The 24,157-nt window shown below is 45.9% G+C and overlaps 2 protein-coding genes across 3 annotated transcripts in view; one reads left to right on the plus strand and one right to left on the minus strand.

The window, feature by feature from the left end:
• LOC124595519 (adenylyl cyclase 78C-like) overlaps window positions 1-24,157 on the minus strand; it is a 736,208-nt gene that overhangs the window by 299,550 nt on the left and 412,501 nt on the right. The window lies entirely within an intron of this gene.
• On the plus strand, window positions 220-22,422 carry LOC124595521. Its single transcript, XM_047134289.1, has 3 exons — window positions 220-289; window positions 15,294-15,473; window positions 21,879-22,422. The coding sequence occupies exons 1-3, from the start codon at window positions 241-243 to the stop codon at window positions 22,262-22,264; spliced, it is 615 nt and encodes a 204-aa protein (XP_046990245.1). The 5' UTR covers window positions 220-240; the 3' UTR covers window positions 22,265-22,422.

Genomic DNA, 24,157 nt, shown 5'->3' on the forward strand with positions numbered 1-24,157 from the left:
TCAACGACCAGGGAGCAGAGTCATAGAAATGGGCAAAAGTGGGTCGTCTTTTGAATTAGGATCGCAGAGCGTTAGCACGACAGCGGAAGGAGAAAGTTGTTTTCGATGTTGAGGTATTTAGCTCATCTGATGACGTGAGACACGAAGCCACGACATGCAGTGTCTAGGGCCTAATATAAGAAAGAGACAGCGCAAGGGCTGGCAACCAGTTCACTGCTGCATTCGACGAAAGTTGCCGCCATGCTTCGTCATTCGATCGCCGCTTTCCTGCTTCTGGCTACGTGCAAAGGTATCACATTTTATACACACACTGTTTCGAACAGTTTTACACCGTAATCAAATTCTTCTTGCTACCCAGAATCAGTCTTTTCATTTTAGCGTAGCTGTTACAGCTTAGTTGGGCACTTATCTGATCCTTGTCGTGTCTGTACTTTTACCCTTTACTGGCAACTGAGCAGTAACTCATTACTCCAATAGTTCAGTCCATGCCACATCGTGTTGCGGCACCTCTACGTGCTTGCTGGGGTCCTACACGATATTAGGCGGCCGTACACCTCTTCAGTGTATATTACTATAAACTCTAAAAACTGCTCATGTAAACCTTTACATGACTCGTATGTTGATTCCTATGACCCGTTTAAAAAATGTTAATTTTATTGTCTTTTTATAAAACATCCGTCGTAATGTCTTTTGTTGGTTACACATGATGTTTTTAAGAATAATAATTACGTTAAGCCGATACCCACCATGGGTATTATACACGAATTGGGCTAGCCTTTCAACAGCTTTTCCGTAACGACATTAGAGTTTTGATGGGTTTCTTGTTTCTTTGGTTATTTCAATCTTATTCGGTGAGATGGTCAACATTAATGTTACTTAGTATTATTTATATTAAACCCGATAGAACCAAACGTCTGTAGACAGTTACTGTAGCGTTTTATCTAATATTGCCACAATACTTATTGCTAAGCAATTTAATTTGTACATTAACGCATTTTTAATTCTCAGAATCAACACTTCGGTTTATAATTCAAAAGTTTCAGGATTAACAGAAATCATGAAGCTGTTTTTCAGTAGAACTGTTCAAGAACTATATGTGGGTATTACAGATGTCGATATATCGTCAGTATCAATGAAATTCACCAACAGCCGTGACACTTAAGCTGTCATTTTATTTCATTTTGAAGGCTACCAGTTTCAGCATTTCACTATGCCATCTTCAGACCCCGTATGCATCTCCTTAAATGTCCACCTTTTTGCAGTTTCTTCAGTTTTAATCTGCAGTTCATAACCAATAGATCGTGGTCAGAGTCCACATCTGCCCCTGGAAATGTCTTACAGTTCAAAACCTGGTTCCTAAGTCTCTGTCTTACCATTATATAATCTATATGAAACCTTCCAGTGACTCCATACCTCTTCTATGTATACAACCTTCATTCATGATTCTTGAACCAAGTGTTAGCTATGATTAAGTTATGCTCTGTGCAAAAGTCTACCAGGCGGCTTCCTCTTTCATTCTTTACCCCCAGTTCATATTAACCTACTACTTTTCCTTCTCTTCCTTTTCCTACTGTCGAATTCCAGTCACCCATGAGTATTAAATTTTCCTCTCCCTTCACTATCTGAATAATTTCTTTTATATCATCATACATTTCATCAATCTCTTTGTCATCTGCGGAGCTAGTTGGTATATAAAGTTGTACTGCTGTGGTAGGCGTGGGCTTCGTGTCTATCTTTGCTACAATAATAATTTCATTATGCTGTTTGTAGTTGCTTAGCCGCGTTCCTATTTTTTATTCATTATTAAGCCTACTCCTGCAATACCCCTATTTGATTTTGTATTTATAACCCTGTATTCACCTGACTAGAAGTCTTGTTCCTCCTGCCACCGACCGTCACTATTTCCCACTATATCTAACTTTAACCTTTCCATTTCCCTTTTTAAATATTCTAACATACCTGCCCGATTAAGGGATCTGGCATCCCGCTCTCCGATCCGTAGAACGCCAGTTTTCTTTCTCCTGATAACGACATCCTCTTGAGTAGTCCCCGCCCGGAGATCCGAATGGGGGACTATTTTACCTCCAGAATATTTTACACAAGAGGACACCATCATCATTAAGCCATACAGTAAAGCTGCATGCCCTCGGGAAAAAATTACGGCTGTAGTTTCCCCTTGCTTTCAGCGGTTCGCAGTACCAGCAGAGCAAGGCCCTTTTGGTTAATGTTACAAGACCAGATCAGTCAATCATCCAGACTGTTGCCCCTGAAACTACTGAAAAGGCTGCTGCCCCTCTTCAGGACCAACACGTTTGTCTGGCCTAACCTAACCTAACCTAACCTCTCAACAGATACCCCTCGGTCGTGGTTGCACCTATGGTACGGCGGCTATCTGTATCGCTGAGGCAAGCAAGCCTGCTCACCAACGGCAAGGTCCATGGTTCATCGGGGGGGGGGGGGGGGGGGGGCTATACTGTTAAAAAAAACGAAATATGAAAGGTCTTCATAATTTATTCATGACCAATGGGCTTGCACGATGAGGTTGCTTTCGTACCTCAGCAATACAGACAGCCGTACCGTTGCTGTAACCACGACGGAGCGGTACTTGTGCAACACATTATTTATTTTTTATTTATTTTGCTGTTAACTGCTCTACAGGGTCATTAACAAGCAATATCTTACTATAAAAAACAACAGAACTCTTGTAAAATACATTGAAAAATATCTTAGATTTGGAACTTAGGTCCAGAATATTTTCGCAGTAAAAATAGAATATGTACACTCCTGGAAATGGAAAAAAGAACACATTGACACCGGTGTGTCAGACCCACCATACTTGCTCCGGACACTGCGAGAGGGCTGTACAAGCAATGATCACACGCACGGCACAGCGGACACACCAGGAACCGCGGTGTTGGCCGTCGAATGGCGCTAGCTGCGCAACATTTGTGCACCGCCGCCGTCAGTGTCAGCCAGTTTGCCGTGGCATACGGAGCTCCATCGCAGTCTTTAACACTGGTAGCATGCCGCGACAGCGTGGACGTGAACCGTATGTGCAGTTGACGGACTTTGAGCGAGGGCATGTAGTGGGCATGCGGGAGGCCGGGTGGACGTACCGCCGAATTGCTCAACACGTGGGGCGTGAGGTCTCCACAGTACATCGATGTTGTCGCCAGTGGTCGGCGGAAGGTGCACGTGCCCGTCGACCTGGGACCGGACCGCAGCGACGCACGGATGCACGCCAAGACCGTAGGATCCTACGCAGTGCCGTAGGGGACCGCACCGCCACTTCCCAGCAAATTAGGGACACTGTTGCTCCTGGGGTATCGGCGAGGACCATTCGCAACCGTCTCCATGAAGCTGGTCTACGGTCCCGCACACCGTTAGGCCGTCTTCCGCTCACGCCCCAACATCGTGCAGCCCGCCTCCAGTGGTGTCGCGACAGGCGTGAATGGAAGGACGAATGGAGACGTGTCGTCTTCAGCGATGAGAGTCGCTTCTGCCTTGGTGCCAATGATGGTCGTATGCGTGTTTGGCGCCGTGCAGGTGAGCGCCACAATCAGGACTGCATACGACCGAGGCACACAGGGCCAACACCCGGCATCATGGTGTGGGGAGCGATCTCCTACACTGGCCGTACACCACTGGTGATCGTCGAGGGGACACTGAATAGTGCACGGTACATGCAAACCGTCATCGAACCCATCGTTCTACCATTCCTAGACCGGCAAGGGAACTTGCTGTTCCAACAGGACAATGCACGTCCGCATGTATCCCGTGCCACCCAACGTGCTCTAGAAGGTGTAAGTCAACTACCCTGGCCAGCAAGATCTCCGGATCTGTCCCCCATTGAGCATGTTTGGGACTGGATGAAGCGTCGTCTCACGCGGTCTGCACGTCCAGCACGAACGCTGGTCCAACTGAGGCGCCAGGTGGAAATGGCATGGCAAGCCGTTCCACAGGACTACATCCAGCATCTCTACGATCGTCTCCACGGGAGAATAGCAGCCTGCATTGCTGCGAAAGGTGGATATACACTGTACTAGTGCCGACATTGTGCGTGCTCTGTTGCCTGTGTCTATGTGCCTGTGGGTCTGTCAGTGTGATCATGTGATGTATCTGACCCCAGGAATGTGTCAATAAAGTTTCCCCTTCCTGGGACAATGAATTCACGGTGTTCTTATTTCAATTTCCAGGAGTGTATATGAACGCGTGGCATCTGTTCTTTCGGTCATGACCGGAAGAAGAGATTCGCCTCGATGGGCAATGAATCTACGACATTCAGTTCGGATGCACAATTACGTTCGACCTTCTGCGGGAATGTTTAAGTAGCGAGCATAGAGGACATGAACAGGGCTGTGGATAGGTGGCGCTGTGTGGGAATGCGTACCGATGTAATCCACGCATCTGCGATAAGCATTGTGTCCGGGTGGTGCAGTGGTTAAAGAAACAGCCTAGCAAGTTGGAGATCCCGGTCCGAACACATTTTCATCCATCGGCGCTGATTCCACATAAAGTGCCGATGCAGCTGACATCGGTAGTTCCTTTAGTTTGCCTTCCCTTCTCCTCCTCTCCCACTCCCCCCTCCAACTTCAATTAACTTTAAAGTACGTAGTTAAATATGGGTTAATACATTTGCGGAACACATCAGTTCAAGGGATATGACATGCGCCAGAACTAAATTCACTTATAACAAGGAATCAGACAATCACGCCGATGAACAGACACTGGCGGTGAAACAAATTTTCTGCCACTAGGGTTTGTACCCGCCATCTTCTGTCGACCTCTACCGCAAAAACTTTCCCCAATGGTCCCAGCTACTGTCAGTGCAAGCTTCATATACCTCTTTCCAATTGCAAAACATTTATTTTAGGCCTGAGCATAGCAAAAATAAGTTATACAAGTAAACTCATTGAACTGCAATCCAGCAATATAATTTCGTGCAAATTTTTTGAAAAGCTAGTTTTATTATAAATTACGTGTCGCACAATAATATAACTTTGTAGGTACATTAAGTTGTATGTGTGGATAGTACAGGGTAGTAATTATTGAACTATATGAAATAAAACCGTCATACCTTCTGAACGGTTTGCGTTAGGACGTCCAAACTGCACGGTTGGCCGCGGAGCATGATGGGAATTAGTAGGCGCAGCTCCCTCGCCTTGTCGTTGGCCATTTTCATGTGAAAATGCCGCGGTAAAGCGTGCCTGAGCGTATAGCACTTGAGAAGGCCTACTATGCGAGCAATAACAGCCCAACTACGGTTCAAAGGAAGTTTGCGACCGAGTTCATGCTGAAGACAACCGGTTCAAGTGTGCTGACAATCAGGAATTTGATTCGCAAGTTTGAGAGAACTGGTAGTGTTCGTGATGACAGTGTTGGCAACGTCGGTGTCCAAAAATGGTGAAAGGCCTGAAAACATCGAGAAGACACGTGCTGCGTTTCAAACCAGCCCCAGGAAATCGATCAGACGAGTTGTATAACAGGTGGGAATCAACCAGGAGACAGTGCGACAAATTGGAGACACTGCGACAAATTGTTGTTGAACATCTGCAGCCCTTCCCACACAAAGTTCAAACCCATCAGCCATTAAGCCCCTGGGTCATGGAACAGGGGTTGTGTTTCGCCATTACTATGGTCCACAGAATTTCCGAACAGGACTTTGATGTGAATGTGGTTTGGTTAACTACGGAGCCCATTTTTATTTGGATGGGCTCGTCAATAAGCAAAATTGGCGCATCCAGCGAACTGACAATCCGCATTTCGCGATGGAGAAGTCTCTTCACTCTCAACGGGTGACCGTGTGATGTGGAATGTCCAGTCACAGAATAATAGTTGCGATATTCCTTGATGGCACGGTGGCTACCGAACGATGCGTGAAGGTTTTGGAAGATGATTTCATCTCCATTATTCAAAGTGATTCTGATTTCGACAACGTGTGGTTCATGCAAGTCAGAGCTCGACCCCAGCAGAAGAGTCCTGGAGGGGCACTTTGGGGATCGCATTCTAGCTCTGGGGTACCCAGAGGACCCTGGAATGGGCCACGAATTGCCGCCATATTCTCTGGATCTGAACACATGCGACCCCTTTTTGTGGGGCTATATTAAAGACAAGGTGTACAGCAATAACTTCAAAACCATTACTGAGCTGAAAACATTCGTTAGGGAGGTCATCGACATCATCGACGTTCCGACACTTCAGAGGGTCACGCAGAATTTCGCTATCCGTCTGCACCACATCATCGCTAATGATGAGCAGGCATATCGAACGTGTCATAACCTAAATCCGAATATCTGTAGTGACATTTACACGTTTTGTCACCCTATACATAGTCCCATACTCAGGATATGAACAAAGGGGAGAGGATGTAGGATTCCTGCATCGCCGCTCATGTCAAAGTCTAGTGGAGATGGTATGCCAGTGCTTTTCTACGGCTTGTTATGAAGTGTTTGCGTGTATCTGTGTGGTATGGATGACTGTGGTGAGTGTGTATACAGTGTAGTGTTGGTTTTGTGTTGTCGTAGATGAAAACCTTATAGCCAACTGCTCTCGAATAACACGAAGAGGACCGCCGAGCTTGACGTTCCCATCCGACTAACGGGTCACTATCAACAGTGTCACAGGCCCTCACGTCTCACTGCAGAGACGTTTGGAACAGGGCTTTGGCGCAAAGACATCGTCAGGAACTCTACACAGCTACTTCCCTTCCCCTTGCTGGTCTAATACTGGCAGTGAAAATTTCATACGCCATCAGGATTCGAACCGAATCACCTCCAAGTCAAACGACACTGCACACTTGTGCTTTAGCGACCCCAGCTATGGAGGTGGGACGTATATGTGGAGACTGTCTATAAAAGGAGTCGCAAATAGAACCAGTAGTAAAGAAATAGCAAATTAAAACGTCATGCTTGATGCTAAAGTGCTACAGCATGAAGAGCGAACGTTCAGTAAGCGATAAACCGTTTTCATTTAATTACCTAATGGATCCGTAAGCGATAAAAAGTTTAGAAAATGTTTGAAATTATGTATAGACTTAGTTGTAACTCGCAAAATGCTCTCATCCTCAAATACTGGATGAATGTAGTCTGGGTAATTTACGTACCACGAATTATGCTGCCACAAGACACACACACACACACACACACACACACACACACACACACACACACACACACACACATTATATGGGTGGTCCATTGATCGTGACCGGGCCAAATATCTCACGAAATAAGCGTCAAACGAAAAAACTAAAAATAACGAAACTTGTCTAGCTTGAAGAGGGAAACCAGATGGCCCTATGGTTGGCCCGCTAGATGGCGCTGCCATAGGTCAAACGGATACCAACTGCGTTTTTATAAATAGGAACCCCCATTTTTTATTACATATTCGTGTAGTACGTAAAGAAATATGAATGTTTTCGTTAGACCACTTTTTTCGGTTTGTGATGGATGGCGCTGTAATAGTCACAAACATACGACTCACAATTTTAGACGAACAGTTGGCAACAGGTAGGTTTTTTAAATTAAAATACAGAACGTAGGTACGATTAAACATTTTATTTCGGTTGTTCTAATGTGATTAATTTACCTTTCTGAACTTATTTCTGAGAACGCATGCCGTTACAGCGTGGTCACCTGTAAATACCACATTAATGCAATAAATGCACAAAATGATGTCCGTCAACCTCAATGCATTTGGCAATAGGTGTAACGACATTCCTCTCAACAGCGAGTAGTTCGCCTTCCGTAATGTTCGCACATGCATTGACAATGCACTGACGCATGTTGTCAGGCGTTGTCTGTGGATCACGATAGCAAATATCTTTCAACTTTCCCCACAGAAAGAAATCCTGGGCCGTCAGATCGGTTGAACGTGCGGGCCGTGGTATGGTGCTTCGACGACCAATCCACCTGTCATGAAATATGCTACTGAATACCGCTTCAACCGCACGCGAGCTATGCGCCAGACATCCATCATGTTGGAAGTACATCGCCATTCTATCATGCAGTGAAACATCTTTTAGTAACATCGGTAGAACATTACGTAGGAAATCAGTATTCATTGCACCATTTAGATTGCCATCGATAAAATGGGGAACAATTATCCTTCCTCCCATAATTGCGCACCATACATTAACCCGCCAAGGTCGCTGATGTTCCACTTGCTGCAGCCATCGTGGATTTTCCGTTGCCCAATAGTGCATATTATGCCGGTTTACGTTACCGCTGTTGGTGAATGACGCTTCGTCGCTAAATAGAACGCGTGCAAAAAATCTGTCATCGTCCCGTAGTCTCTCCTGTGCCCAGTGGCAGAACTGTACTCGAAGTTCAAAGTCGTCGCCATGCAATTCCTGTTGCATAGAAATATGGTACGGGTGCAATCGATGTTGATGTAGCATTCTCAACACCGATGTTTTTGAGATTCCCGATTCTCGCGCAATTTGTCTGCTACTGATGTTCGGATTAGCCACGACAGCAGCTAAAACACGTTCTTGGAAATCATCATTTGTAGCAGGTAGTGGTTGACGTTTCACATGTGGCTGAACACTTCCTGTTTCGTTAAATCACGTAACTATCCGGCGAACGGTCCGTAGACTTGGATGATGTCATCCAGGATACCGAGAAGCATACATAGCACACACCCTTTGGGCATTTTGATCACAATAGCCATACATCAACACGATATCGACCTTTTCCGCAATTGGAAAACAGTCCATTTTAACACGGGTAATGTATCACGAAGCAAATACCGTTCGCACTGGCGGAATGTTACGTGATACCACGTACTTATACGTTTGTGACTATTACAGCGCCATCTATCACAAAGCGAAAAAAGTGGTCCAACTAAAACATTCATATTTCTTTACGTACTACACGAATATGTAATAAAAATGGGGGTTCCTATTAAAAAAAAAAGTAGTTGATATCCGTTTGACCTATGGCAGCGGTATCTATCAGGCCAACCATAGCGCCATGTGGTTTCCCCCCTCAAGCTAGACGAGTTTCGTTCTTTGTAGTTTTTTCGTTTAATACTTATTTCTTGAGATATTTGGCCCGGTCACTATCAATGGACCACCCTGTATATGTATATACATATACTTCGTAAGTATATCAGATGTCTTATTGTGTTACACCTATAACGTCAGATTATAACCCAGCAGTTTAAATTTTTAAATTCGCTCAATAAATACGTGAATTGCCGAAAATAACTTTTTGTTACCCATCGAAGCCGTAATATAGGCAATTTGTGGCTGGAATGGGTGATCGGGTGACCATTTTAGCCGTTATAACTTGAAATACTGACGAACCTCTTTACCCTACATTAAATGTACTCGCAACTGCGATTATGGACAACCATCAACTGAGGAATGGAAAGACGACAATTAAAACTTTGGCACCGAGCGAGGTGGCGCAGTGGTTAGACACTGGACTCGCATTCGGGAGGACGACAGTTCAATCCCGCGTCCGGCCATCTTGATTTAGGTTTTCCGTGATTTCCCTTAATCACTCCAGGCAAATGCCGGGATGGTTCCACTGAAAGGGCACGGCCGACTTCCCTCCCTAATCCGATGAGACCGATGACCACGCTGTCTGGTCTCCTTCCCCAAAACAACCAACCTAAACTTTGGCAGACCGGGGCTCGATCCCGTTTTTCTCACTTGTCACGAGCGGTCGCCTTACTATTTGGCTATTCATGCAGAATCACGGCCACACCCAAACTTCCACCTGTTGTCAGCCATGCGTCTGCAGCCCATACTCGTACATCCATTGTGAGTATTCCGGTAAAGGTGAGACATTTTACTTGAAAGTCACTTGCCCGGTATCGGCGGACAAACACGATGTTGCAGTGTCTCCGTTATTCTGAATTATGATGCACAGTTGCTTTGGATATTATGCATTTCCATGGGAACAGGCGCTGCGGCGACTACAGCGTTTATGAAACACGTAAAATGTATTCGCAATTACGAGTATGGATTACCATCATCTGTAGAAGTTCCTTTGCTTCGTAATTCAAAATACGCTGGCACTGTAATATCGTGTTTATTCCGCCGACACCGGGCAAGCGACTTTCAAGTAAAATGTCTCCCCTGTACGGGCATGTACATAGTGGATGTACGAGTACAGGTCATGGACATATATTTGACGACATATGGAAGTTTGGGGCTAGCCGTGAGTCGTGCACGGATATCCAAATGCTGCCGGGACGGTAGCTCAGCGTGTTCGGTCAGAGAGGCGCTGACCTTCTGTGCTAAAAAAAAAAAAAACAAAAAAAAAAAAACTGAGTAAAGGAATCAACGATCAACTTGAACGGATGTCCTGTGACGTCCGCCCAGACCAAACGCAATGAACATTACGGAAAAAGAAGAAAAAAGGGCTAGCTACCCTCTGGAAAAAAAGAAAAAAAAGAAGAAAAACTAACGCATCAACGAACAACCTGAACGGAGGTAATCGGACGTCCGCTCCGAACGAAGTCAACGAACAATATAGAACAAAATTACATTAAAAAAAGGTAAGGCGACCGTTCGCGATGAGCGGGAAATCCGGGTTCGAGTCCCAGTCCGACACAAATTTTCGTTGTCGTCTTTCCATTATACAGCTGATGACTGTCCATATTCGCAGTTGCGAATACATTTAATGTACTTCATAACGGCTATAGTCGCTGCACTGCCTGTTACTACGGACATGTATGCGTATGCAAAGGAACTTCATATCGTAATTCAGAATAACATAGGCGCTGCAATATCGTAACTTCTTTGGCGTCTTTTACATCAATTGGCAAAGTAATGCAATAAATTTGTAAGTTACTTGGTACGCATCGATGCCAATGTTTATCTCATCTCTTCTCTTTAATGTCTGGGGCTCATCTTTTGAAAAGCATACAGAGAAACAGCTATGTGCTTTCTTGTTGAGAATTTTCTTCGCTAGAGACGCAGAAGCTGTCTGTTATTATGTCGCGAATTCGTGTTGCAGAAAGTCTGAGAATAAATTTGAATGATAATAAGACTGTGCGGCTGCGACGGATATGGCGCAGAGGGTGCAGCATCCTCTCTGTGTGGAACGAACCGCCACAGAGATGTGACGATGACAGGCGGCAGTTTCCCGCTGTGGGGTAATAGACTTCTGCGTCAAGACTAGGCAAGCTCACAGTTGCAAGATTTGAAGTAGCAGAAAGTTCGATATTCAGTGGCGCGGGCTTCACTGTCTCTTTAAAAGTTGGCGCATATCACGATACACTAAAAAATATTGACGTCATATGTGACATATATTAGACTTCAGTTTCGTATCAAGCAAACTGACATTCGAGAGACTGTCGCTGGCAACTGATTCTCCGTTATTTTGACGAGTTTCCAAAAAGGCGCACGGTACAACTGGCGCTCGGCTGAAATCGATCGATTTGGTTGTGGGGGTCTGTAGCGTAGCCCGTGTCTAGGTTAGTGTTGTGGTTGGCAGGAGAGCCAACACCGTGTTACTAGAGGAGGCCGAAAGGCACGTGTTTTAGCTCACGCAGGCTGGCGTGAGGTCTGGAACAGGACAAGGAAATTAGAATTTAGAAAAACGGACGTAGCTGGTGGAATACTTAACTTCAATCCATTAATGATGAACGTCGCTCTTGACGGTACATGATTCACAATATCAATGGTGACTGAATATGGCGCCTTGCTAGGTCGTAGCAAATGACGTAGCTGAAGGCTATGCTAAACTATCGTCTCGGCAAATGAGAGCGTATTTTGTCAGTGAACCATCGCTAGTAAAGTCGGTTGTACAACTGGGGCGAGTGCTCGGAAGTCTCTCTAGACCTGCCGTGTGGCGGCGCTCGGTCTGCAATCACTGATAGTGGCGACACGCGGGTCCGACGTATACTAACGGACCGCGGCCGATTTAAAGGCTACCACCTAGCAAGTGTGGTGTCTGGCGGTGACACCACAGTTAGGACGAAACGTGCTAATCTGGTTTTGAGTTGGGGAAACCAGTGAATGTGAATGCCTAATAAAAGTTGTGGTAACAGATTGATCCCACGCGTTGTTCAATGTTCACGTTCGCTTTATGTTTTATCGGTAGTTGTACTCATTTTAGTTTCTTATCTGTTTTGCACTATACGATGGTAAACGCATCTGCGTCAATCAGCCGTGTGGCATGATCTTTGGCCCCGACACATACTGATAAAATTATTGGCCCTCTGCAGTGCACATACTTACGACCTATTTGGCACACTGAAAGGCACAGATAAATGACATATTGCGCTGCATACTTCAACTAAGTAACTAAATACAGGAAAGAAATACACTCCTGGAAATTGAAATAAGAACACCGTGAATTCATTGTCCCAGGAAGGGGAAACTTTATTGACGCATTCCTGGGGTCAGATACATCACATGATCACACTGACAGAACCACAGGCACATAGACACAGGCAACAGAGCATGCACAATGTCGGCACTAGTACAGTGTATATCCACCTTTCGCAGCAATGCAGGCTGCTATTCTCCCATGGAGACGATCGTAGAGATGCTGGATGTAGTCCTGTGGAACGGCTTGCCATGCCATTTCCACCTGGCGCCTCAGTTGGACCAGCGTTCGTGCTGGACGTGCAGACCGCGTGAGACGACGCTTCATCCAGTCCCAAACATGCTCAATGGGGGACAGATCCGGAGATCTTGCTGGCCAGGGTAGTTGACTTACACCTTCTAGAGCACATTGGGTGGCACAGGATACATGCGGACGTGCATTGTCCTGTTGTAACAGCAAGTTCCCTTGCCGGTCTAGGAATGGTAGAACGATGGGTTCGATGACGGTTTGGATGTACCATGCACTATTCAGTGTCCCCTCGACGATCACCAGTGGTGTACGGCTAGTGTAGGAGATCGCTCCCCACACCATGACGCCAGGTGTTGGCCCTGTGTGCCTCGGTCGTATGCAGTCCTGATTGTGGCGCTCACCTGCACGGCGCCAAACACGCATACGACCATCATTGGCACCAAGGCAGAAGCGACTCTCATCGCTGAAGACGACACGTCTCCATTCGTCCCTCCATTCACGCCTGTCGCGACACCACTGGAGGCGGGCTGCACGATGTTGGGGCGTGAGCGGAAGACGGCCTAACGGTGTGCGGGACCGTAGCCCAGCTTCATGGAGACGGTTGCGAATGGTCCTCGCCGATACCCCAGGAGCAACAGTGTCCCTAATTTGCTGGGAAGTGGCGGTGCGGTCCCCTACGGCACTGCGTAGGATCCTACGGTCTTGGCGTGCATCCGTGCGTCGCTGCGGTCCGGTCCCAGGTCGACGGGCACGTGCACCTTCCGCCGACCACTGGCGACAACATCGATGTACTGTGGAGACCTCACGCCCCACGTGTTGAGCAATTCGGCGGTACGTCCACCCGGCCTCCCGCATGCCCATTATACGCCCTCGCTCAAAGTCCGTCAACTGCACATACGGTTCACGTCCACGCTGTCGCGGCATGCTACCAGTGTTAAAGACTGCGATGGAGCTCCGTATGCCACGGCAAACTGACTGACACTGACGGCGGCGGTGCATAAATGCTGCGCAGCTAGCGCCATTCGACGGCCAACACCCCGGTTCCTGGTGTGTCCGCTGTGCCGTGCACGTGATCATTGCTTGTACAGCCCTCTCGCAGTGTCCGGAGCAAGTATGATGGGTCTGACACACCGGTGTCAATGTGTTCTTTTTTCCATTTCCAGGAGTGTACTAACAGGTCGTTTTAGAACATTTTTATATGTCTCTTTTCATCCCCATTCCAGCCCCGACCGGCTTCCCACAGTATTTATCTTCAAGAGGAAGTCATATTTATATCAACTGTGAATGATATCGCTCCAGGCATCCCTGACTTGAGCTGTCACTCCTTTTCACTCCCACTGTCAGCTAAAGGGATGCTAAAGGTGTCTTACTGTCTGTTCGACACAGCAATTTGTGCTTGCGCTAAGTTTCGTAGAAACTGCCTGAGGCGCTACAGAAATATATTGCTGCTGATGTCGTTGCTTTTGCATTCCCATCCCCACCTCCAACCCTCTGTCCCCACCCCCCCCTCAGCCCCCCCCCCGCCCGGCCATCAATGTGCCTAGTGACCCCGAAAGCTAAGGAATCAGTACTAATATCGGTTGTTATCTAATATTTTTACACTTCATGGTTTCTCACACTCATCCCAACCCTAGACGTGCTAGGGGTATGTTAACCAGAAGATATTTTATACAGCACAAACAACGGGTTTCGTATACACAACATTTCTTTGAAATTGCTCCAAAAGTTCTTGAGTTATGCATCTGTGTCACCACTTCTCCACCAGCAATCCCACCCATAACGTAGGCGGTTGTTAGCCACACACAGTGCTTCTTGCCAGACAGAAAGAGGTATGTGTAGCAAGTTGGATAAAAACTGGAATACACAGTTGAATGCATGTTTAGGATCCGAGAGTAGTCTGAACTAGACAGAAATGTGCAGTTGTGTATTATGTTATGATGTTATGCAGTTCCCAAAGTTTCTGTAACCTATCAAATACCGCCTTTACAAAACATTTCACTAAATTCTGTCAACAAAAATGAGGCACCTTGTGCCGAGGTGTACCTACATCCGAAGTTTGTTTTTGAACTCCAGGTGCTAGGCATTGTCCTGTTGGAGGTGGTATGCTGTTGCCTTCTGCCACCTTTAAACTGACTTATCGAGCCAGTTGTAGAGGGGATCTGTAGTTTAACGTGAATAACGAACCACGGTGCAGCCCAGCGCTTTGGACATCAGCAAATATTGCCAGATGTGACAGAAGCGACAGATGATAAAACCTAAGACTGAACGGGGATCGAACACAAGACCTTTAGATTTGTAGTCTGATACTTTCTCACTTTTTGTTCTTTTACCCTTAAGTTATTAAATATTTCTTCTTGAAACTTGCGCCGGCCAGTGTGGCCGAGCGGTTCTGGGCGCTACAGTCTGGAACCGAGCGACCGCTACGGTCGCAGGTTCGAATCCTGCCTCGGGTATGGATGTGTGTGGTGTCCTTAAGTTAGTTAGGTTTAAGTAGTTCTAAGTTCTAGGGGACTGATGACCTCAGCAGTTAAGTCCCATAGTGCTCAGAGGCATTTTTTTTGAAACTTAATTAAAAATTCCTGTTTCCTCCATCCCCAGACATAAATATTCTTTAGTGGAAAGTAATATAATCGGCGTCTACACTGAGTCACTGGGCCACACCCCATATCGTACTTGGCAGAAGCAGTCAAGGCTGTATTGATCCTTGCTCGTAATTAGTTCCCAGTGACACGAGAGAGTGTGTGCTGTTGGTTACAGGGCTGAAGTACCCGCACTACGAGCAGGTGTTCCGCGATCCTGCCACCTACGACATGCTGTACAGCTCAGCGTCCGGCCCCATCAACGAGACGTGGTACTTCAACCGGAGGGTCAACCTCACCGCCCTCGTACTGCCCTCGCAGATTGTCAGCTACTGCCAGAGCGGTAACCAGTCTGCAGGTAAGGACTCCAATGTCTAGCCGGACTGATCCGGCACTGTTCAGTTTTCAGTAAACCGATGTTCAAATACTCCAGTAACCCAATAACTGCATATAACTTCACAAGCCAAGATCGCTAAAAAAGAATTTTATTGAATGACCGGTTTCGACAGAGCTATTCCGTCGGAACTTAAGCTTAAAATTTTTTACAACAAATTGTCCATCAGTGTTCCATGTCGCTTCACACTGCATACGCACTTCCCACTACCATGAAGGTCGCTGCACGTTGCGATGTCAAATATAGAAGTACTATGTACAAACGCAAACATAACTATATTGCAGCGATTATCAGTGTCGATGTTCACCACCAGCTGGCACTCCTTCATTTTTGTTTCACACGTTGGCAACTCATGCTGGTCATTCAATAAAATGATTTTCTAATGATCTTGACTTGCGAAGTTTTCTCCAATTATCATACATTGCAGATGGCTTCCATACAGACGATGTCAGGAATATATACCAGTAACTCACCTATCCCTGATTCTTTAAATAACTGAAGTCCCATGTATGAAATAACTTCAGACAACTTTCTGCTTAACATATAAATTGACGTGTTCAATATTTTACGTTGAGCACGTAAATCCTTTATGGAAGAAGGCCCAAAACCCCGTCAATATTACAACGATATAGTTTTGTAGGTAGTTTCAGTAGCACATTTCGATACTGGCAGTAAGAGTTATTGCAAGTAGAGTTCGTAATAATGAAGTAGAAAATGAAAACGTCGTTCTGGATTGCATGAAAGCAAAAGTGCAGTAAGAAATAAACGTTTTATTCTTACATTATTTTGTAGGGGGTGTCAGTGAGAAATAATTTTGGAAAGATTTGAAAATATGTGTCAAGTTCGTCGGAAGTCGCTTAGTGCTACGATTCTCAAATAATGGCTGAATATAATCTGAGTAATGTGCACGCTACACGGCCTCTTGACATATACACAAACTTTCATTCTTGGCTTGTTATTATTTTAAACCTTTAACGTAAGATTATCCCTCTTAATGAATGGATTGTAATACCATTTTCAACTTTTAAATTTGGTCAATAACTAAATGAAGTACTAAGGGCCAATTTTTTTGAATCACACGCTTGCCGACGTCGTAATTTGTCATATAATAAGACACATATAATTACAGAATGTCTGATCACTTACATGCAAAATTTATATACTTCCATTACTGTACCCGTGGTATAGGGGCAACGTCTTTGATTAGTAACGTCCTCGGTCAGGCGATCGAAATCCGCCACCGCTTGAATTTTGATTAAATATCGTAAGCAATGGCGGCCGAAGACATCCGGCATAAGAAGTCACCCTCATTCAGCCAACGTCCATGTCAAAGACGGCAGAGGCGCAGGCAGAGGTTCAGGGAATTCTTTTGTCCTTGGGATGGGAAACTGCTCCTAAAGGCGGAAGAATCAGCAATGATCACCGGCATGAGGCTGCATAAGACAGTGGAAACCACTGTATTAAAGACATGTAACGTGTATCACAGCACAGTTGGCCTGCAATAAAAAAAGTGTCATGATGCTCTCTCCATTGGCAAAAGATTGCGAAATAGTGTCTAGATATAGTACAGATTTTTAAATGGAAAGAAGACAAGGATTTCTAGTCAAATGAATAGAGAGTAATATAACAGCAGGAGAAAACGGTATAACAGGAGTAGGATTCGTTGTTGTGGTATGTAACGTGGTGCTAAGAAAGCTTAGTACGACAGAAAAGCTTCTGTTTCCAGACATATACTTTATACGAGGGTTGCCCAGAAAGTATGCACCGCATTTTTTTTCTCAGCCGACAACACTGTTACGAATGCGAAACGTTACGTATGTATTATTTGAGGTCTCCCGAATGAGCGCGACAGGTTTCTGTCACTTCCGACAGATAGCGTTGCTGCAGGACAGTTTCAAAATGGCGTCTGTAGGTGATGTACGTTACAAGCACCGTGCCGCCCCGGTAGCTGAGTGGTCAGCGTGACAGACTGTCAATCCTAAGGGCCCGGGTTCGATTCCCGGCTGGGTCGGAAATTTTCTCCGCTCAGGGACTGGGTGTTGTGTTGTCCTAATCATCATCATTTCATCCCCATCGACACGCAGGTCGCCGAAGTGGCGTCATAATCGAAAGACCTGCACCAGGCGAACGGTCTACCCGACGGGAGGCCCTAGCCACACGACATTTCCATTTCCATTGGATTTCTTACTGCAGAGAAAGAAACTGCGGGGAATATTCACAAACGCTTGTGCAAAGTCTATGGAGCGTCTGTCGTCGACACAAGTGCAGTGAGTCGCTGGGCACGGAGGGTGAGGTGATCAGAAGGCAGTTCGGCGGAGCTCCACGATTTGCAGCGGTTTGGGAGACCAGCGACAGCCTGTCACACCTGACATGTTGCAGCGAGATGATGCTGTCATTCGTGAGGACGGACGCATTACGACACGGCAGTTGGCGTTGCATCTGTCAATCAGCAAAGGAAGTGTGTTTGCAATTATTCGCACTCTTGGTTATTGAAAAGTGTGTGCAAGATGGGTCCCGCAGTGTCTAACAGTAGATCAAAAATCGCACAGAAAAAAACATTTGTCTCGATTTGCTGTAACGTTTTGAAGCTTAGGGTGAGGCCTTCTTGTCACAGATTGTGACATGTGATGAAACCTGGGCTCACCATTCTGAGCCCAAAACAAAACGACAGTGGATGGAATGCTCCCATTCCCATTCCTCACATAAGAAAAAATTCAAAGCAAGTGCTTCCGCCGCTAAGGTCATGATCACCGTGTTCTGGGACTGTGAAGGTTTGACTCTCACTGATGTGATGCCAAGAGGCGGTACCATTAATTCAGAAGCATATGTTAACACATTAACAACATCAAGATGTGCTTCCGGCCACTTCGGCGGCACAACGACCCAGGAGGTGTTTTGCTGCCCTGACCTAGTCCCCATAGATTTCCACTTGTTTGGGCCATTACAGGATTCCATTCGTGGAAGACATTTTGAGGAAGATGAGGAGGTAACTCACATAGTGAGGCACTGGCTTCGCCACCAGGACAAGGATTGGTACCGACACGGCATACACGCTCTTGTTTCGCACTGGAGTGGGGCCACAGAACGGGATGGAGATTACGTGGAAAAATACGGTGTGTGGATAAAACACCATTCTTGTGTTTGTGCAATTCTCAGTACTTTCAATAAAGAATTGTTGCAGAGAAAATTGCAGTGCATTACTTTCTGGGCGACCCTTATAGATTAACATAATGTGAAAAATGAACTTTATGATTGCTATAATCCATTTGTTGAATTTGGAATGTACTATTTTGGCCACTTAGAATGAATTCAAGGAAACCGCAATACACATCTTACGAAAAGTCATCAAAATTGGTGTAACTGGGGTCATACTTGGTTGAAACACTTTAAGGTTACAGAAACTAGACTTCCAAAACCTTCCTTTTGTTGCGACTCCAGTGTAATAGACATCTTCAGGTTTTTAGGTGAAAAGGATCCCTATTCTGTAGTAAAAAGAACCATCTATTTTCAGAGATGGTTCTTTTTACTACAGAAAACATGTACTAGAGGTGACCTCATGATGGTTCGAATTGAGAACAACCAGTATTAGTCGAAAGAGAGCGAAGGTGCAGAGAAAACCGTTAATATCGAAATCAGTAAATAAATAAGGCAGAAATAGGACAAAAAAGGAAAAAAAGAACAAATAAAATCCACTATTTTCTGGCCTACAATGAATCAGAATGGATATATATTCACTGAGGCTCGTGATACTCGGGTGATACCCGAACCCTACTCATAACACTGCAGTGGAAGCGAACAGAATAAACTGCTACGTAGCGTAGTACAGCGGGATGACGGAAAGGCAAGCAAGCTTCCTTTAGCCTGCTCGGGTTGGTAGCACCTTGACTTGTATGGGGGTACAGCAGCCTGCCCGTTCTGCTGCTAGCCTGCAGCAGCTTGCCTGCCTGGCTAACAGGCAAGTTTAGGCAGGTTACAATCGGAATTCGTACACCTCTGTCCATAACAAAAACTTTTGATCACTTAGCCAGTGATATAAAATGTCTGACAGATAGCAAAGTAAAATTTGACAGCAAAACTTAAAAAAGCTTCTCTTTGACAACTCCTATTCTGTGAAGAATTTCTGTTATCGTAATGTGCAAAACAGTGGTTTCCAAGGTGGGGGTAATTAACTCCCGAGAGGTAAAATGAAATTTCCTGAGGGATAAAAACTACACTATTCGATTTTGTGCAGTCACGAAACGAAATTACTTACAAAAGATCATCACTATTAAAAAAAGCTGGTGATAATTTGGTGAAGGGAGAAGGGGGGGGGGGGGAGGAACGGGGAGGCAGAGTGTGGGGGTACTAGCTAATGTCCGAATGCACTCAGGAGTAATGGTTTAAGAAGAGTTGGGAACCATTACTGTAAAAGTTGGTGGGTAGGAATTACTAACTCGCGTCTGTAGATACTTTTTTAAAAAAGAAAGAAAGAAAGATATTTTACGAGGCCTGTTCAGAAAGTAAGCTCCGATTGATTGCCAAATTGAAACCACAGTGAACATCAGAAATGTTTTACTTGTAACAATTAGCTACACCTTTCAGCTACTTCTCTACGTAGTCGCCGTTCTGACTTAGACTTTTGTCATAGCGTTGTACCAACTTTTCAATAGCCTCATCATAGAAGGCAGCCGCCAGTGCTTTCCGCCAATTCTCCACGCTGGCCTACACCTCGTTGTCTGTGTCAAAATGTTGTCTTCAAAGACAGCGGTTCATATGACCAGAGATGAAACTCAGGGGGAGACAATTGCGGACTGTATTGTGGGTAATCTAACATTTCCATTTGAAAACGATGCAGGAGCATCTTCATTGCCCCTGCAGAATGCGTCTGAGAACTGTCGTGAAGACGAAACAGCACGACAGTTATGTAATATTAGCTGCATAGCTTTAGGCGAAATTTCTCACCAGGCCCTCGTACTTGGCGGCAGACACTATTTTCTAGACATCTTTACGCACTCACTGCGAGCTCAGAAATGAGAAGAGCGACGTGATGCTAACTGGGGTTATACTAGAGACACTACCCAACACATCTGTGCAAAGCTTTATCGGATTTTCATAGTCGTTTCCATTTCGCGACCGATCGGAGCTTACTTTCTGAACGCCCCTCGTATATATGTTCACCATGTAGCCATATTTACAAATTAAGTTGTGATATGTACCTAAAAATGACTCGTTCCACATCATTGCGATTTATCGGGCAAATGACCCATGGAATATGAAACTACACCACGAAGATGACGTGCTACAGAAGCGAAATTTAACCGACAAGAACAAGATGCTGTGATATGGAAATTATTAGTTTTTCAGAGCATTCATACAAGGTTGGCGCCGGTGGCGACACCTACAACGTGCTGGCATGAGAAAAGCTTCCAACCGATTTCTCATACAAAAACAGCACTTGACCGGCGTTGCCTGGTGAAACGTTGGTGTGATGCCTCGTGTAAGGAGGAGAAATGCGTACCATCACGTTTCCGACGTTGATAAAGGTCGGATTGTAGCCTATCGCGATTGCGGTTTATCGTACCGCGACATTGCTGCTCGCGTTGGTCGAGATCCAATGACTGTTAGCAGAATATGGAATCGGTGGGTTCAGGAGGGTAATACAGAACGCCGTGCTGGATGCCAACGGCCTCGTATCACTACAGTCGAGATGACAGGCATCTTATCCGCATGGCTGTAACGGATCGTGCAGCCACGTCTCGATTCCTGAGTCAACAGATGGGGACGTTTGCAAGACAACAACCATCTGCACCAACAATTCGACGACGTTTGTAACAGCACGGACTATCAGCTCGGAGACCATGGCTGCGGTTACCCGTGACGCTGCATCACAGACAGGAGCGCCTGCGATGGTGTACTCAACGACGAACCTGGGTGCACGAATGGCAAAACGTCATTTTTTCGGATGAATCGAGGTTTTGTTTACAGCATGATGATGGTCGCGTCCATGTCTGGCGACATCGCGGTGAACGCACATTGGAAGCATGGGCAGCTGTACCTGTTCATGCCATCCAAGCTCTGTTCGACTCAATGCCCAGGCATATCAAGACCGTTATTACGGCCAGAGGTGGTTGCTCTGGGTACTGATTTCTCTGGATCTACGCACCCAAATTGTGTGAAAATGTAATCACATGTCAGTTCTAGTATAATATATTTGTCCGATGAATACCCGTTTATCATCTGCATTTCTTCTTGGTGTAGCAATTGTAATGGCCAGTAGTGTAACTAGCTGTAGGAATTGTGACAGTTTTGAATTAAGGACGGTCAACTGCAGTGACGAGTACGGATACCCTCGCTGGTATGAGACTGTTGAATTCACCTGTTGCTGTATAGGTTCCTGGGCTAAGTCACCTTACGCGGAGGATCTGGAGGTTCGCGTCTACGAGAGCAACCAGATGTCGGCCGCTGGCAGGCGGCTGGTGGCGGTGGGCAGGTACCTGGGGAACGCGACCTCTGGCGAGGAGCTGAGGGTCACGTTGGTGGCGGCGGCGGCGGCGGACGGCAAAGTGAACGCTTACAGCAGCCTCCAGCCGCAGCCACCCACCATGGCCGCCTACAACGGCACCAGCGGCAGTCCCAGCTACATCGTCAGTGTCGCCTTCAAGAACTCCGGGCTGTACCCCTGGTATCTGCGGCGCGACCTCGCCACGCTGTCGCCGCTTACCGAGATAAACAACGAGCAAGGATTCGTCATCGGACTCGCCTTTGTGCTCGTGTGAGGGACCTATCTTATTCCTACTGTAGTTGAGGCAGACGCCAGGGAAACGGCCTATCAGTCATACGTAAGTCGTTTCGCTGAGTCCACACAGTGAGGTTCTGCTAAGAAAAAGTTATCGCAGTACATAAGACAAACAATGTGCAAATAAATGAGCAGCAACTGTGTCAACAATAAAAGGTTTAAAATAAATTATCTACAAAAACATAACTATTTCTTTCTGAATGATAGTTCTTTGGTTTTCCGTAGAAATTCTTCTTACAAGGTGATGGGGAAATAAATTTATGAATTTAGAAATTTTTGAAGTCTGCAAGGTAGGAGACGAGGTACTGGCAGAATTGAAGGTGTGAAGAGTGGTAGTGAGTCGTTCTTGGGTAGCTCAGACGGTAGAGCACTTGCCCGTGAAAGGCAAAAGTCCCTTGTTCGAGTCTCTGTCCGGCTCACAGTTTTAATCTGCCAGGAAGTTTAAAATTTACGAATATTTAGTACTGCTTATAATATCGACAATCGTCTTCTGGAATCTCTTGAAGGCTGTATTTCCAGATAGCTACAGGAGTTTCTATACAACTGTAATCAAATATTTGCTTCCAGATCTGTAATGTAGTTCAAGCAATTTGGTAATTGGTGAAAAAATAAATGCACAGGATGTCCGTAATTAAAGCTCCAGTTTCAAAAGGCTGTAGAAAGTGAACCACTGGTCAGAAGGACGTCAAATTTGAACAGGAGGATGCAGAGCAAACGTCATGGAACGAAAAAAGTTTAACAAAAATTTGATCGATAGGTGCACACTAACAGTCGCACGGCACTCAGCTGTTCCTCTGTTTGTATGCGAGACGCCCAAAACGACTGTCTCCACGAAGCATCTCGTGCTGCTGGTAAGGCTCTTTTACAAGAACAGTGACAGTGCGCCAGTAGCCTTGCAGAAGTTCCGGACACTCAGGGGGTATGAAAAGAGCTTTGTTTCCGACGTCTGCTAAGGGTCTGAAGAAAATGATAACAAAATTCGAAAAGACAGGTTCGTTTAGTGTAATGTGGCAGAGGAAGGAAAGTAGTTGATCCTAGGTCCGTCGAAGATGTGGCCACAGCAGTGCAGGAGAGGTCGATCGATGGTGTGTGTATATATACAGTGCCCGGGGAATCGCCCGCACGTTGGACAAGCCTGCGAGCACGATGCATAAAATCCTACAAAACACCCTGCCATACTATCCTCACGTAGTTACCCAGGTTCAGGAGTTGCTTCCTGCTGACCTGCCATCAAGACAAACGTTCGCTCTGGAATTTCTTGCTCGCATGGAAATGTACAATGAGTGACCATGCAGCATTCTGTGGACAGATGAACTTCATTTCCGTCTCCAAGGAGATGTCAATAAGCAGAATTGCAGAATATGGGTAACGGAAAATCCACACGCACATCAACCGGTACCATTTGATTCTGCAAAGATGACTGTGGTGTGCAAGTTGACGGCGTCGTTTATCGTAGGACCGTGTTCTTTCGAATAGATGAATCCTAGGGGTCCTGTTACCTGACCGAGCGAGGTGGCGCAGTGGTTAGACACTGGACTCGCATTCGGGAGGACGACAATTCAATCCCGCGTCCGGCCATCCTGATTTAGGTTTTCCGTGATTTCCCTAAATCGCTCCAGGCAAATGGTTCCTTTGAAAGGGCACGGCTGACTTCCTTCCCCGTCCTTCCCTAATCCGATGAGACCGATGACCTCGATGTCTGGTCTTCTTCCCCAAAGAACCCAACCCAATGCTATTACCTGTACCGTCACTGGCAAACGTTGTGAGAGTCTTTTGCGCATCAACGTCATTCCAACTATTTACCAGCAGATGTATGGGCAGCATAATTTTTATGCAAGAGGCTCTCCTCTGCGCCTTGCACAACCAACTGGCT

This window comes from Schistocerca americana, chromosome 2 (genome assembly GCF_021461395.2).
Source record: "Schistocerca americana isolate TAMUIC-IGC-003095 chromosome 2, iqSchAmer2.1, whole genome shotgun sequence".
NCBI classification, from domain to species: Eukaryota; Metazoa; Arthropoda; class Insecta; order Orthoptera; family Acrididae; genus Schistocerca; species Schistocerca americana.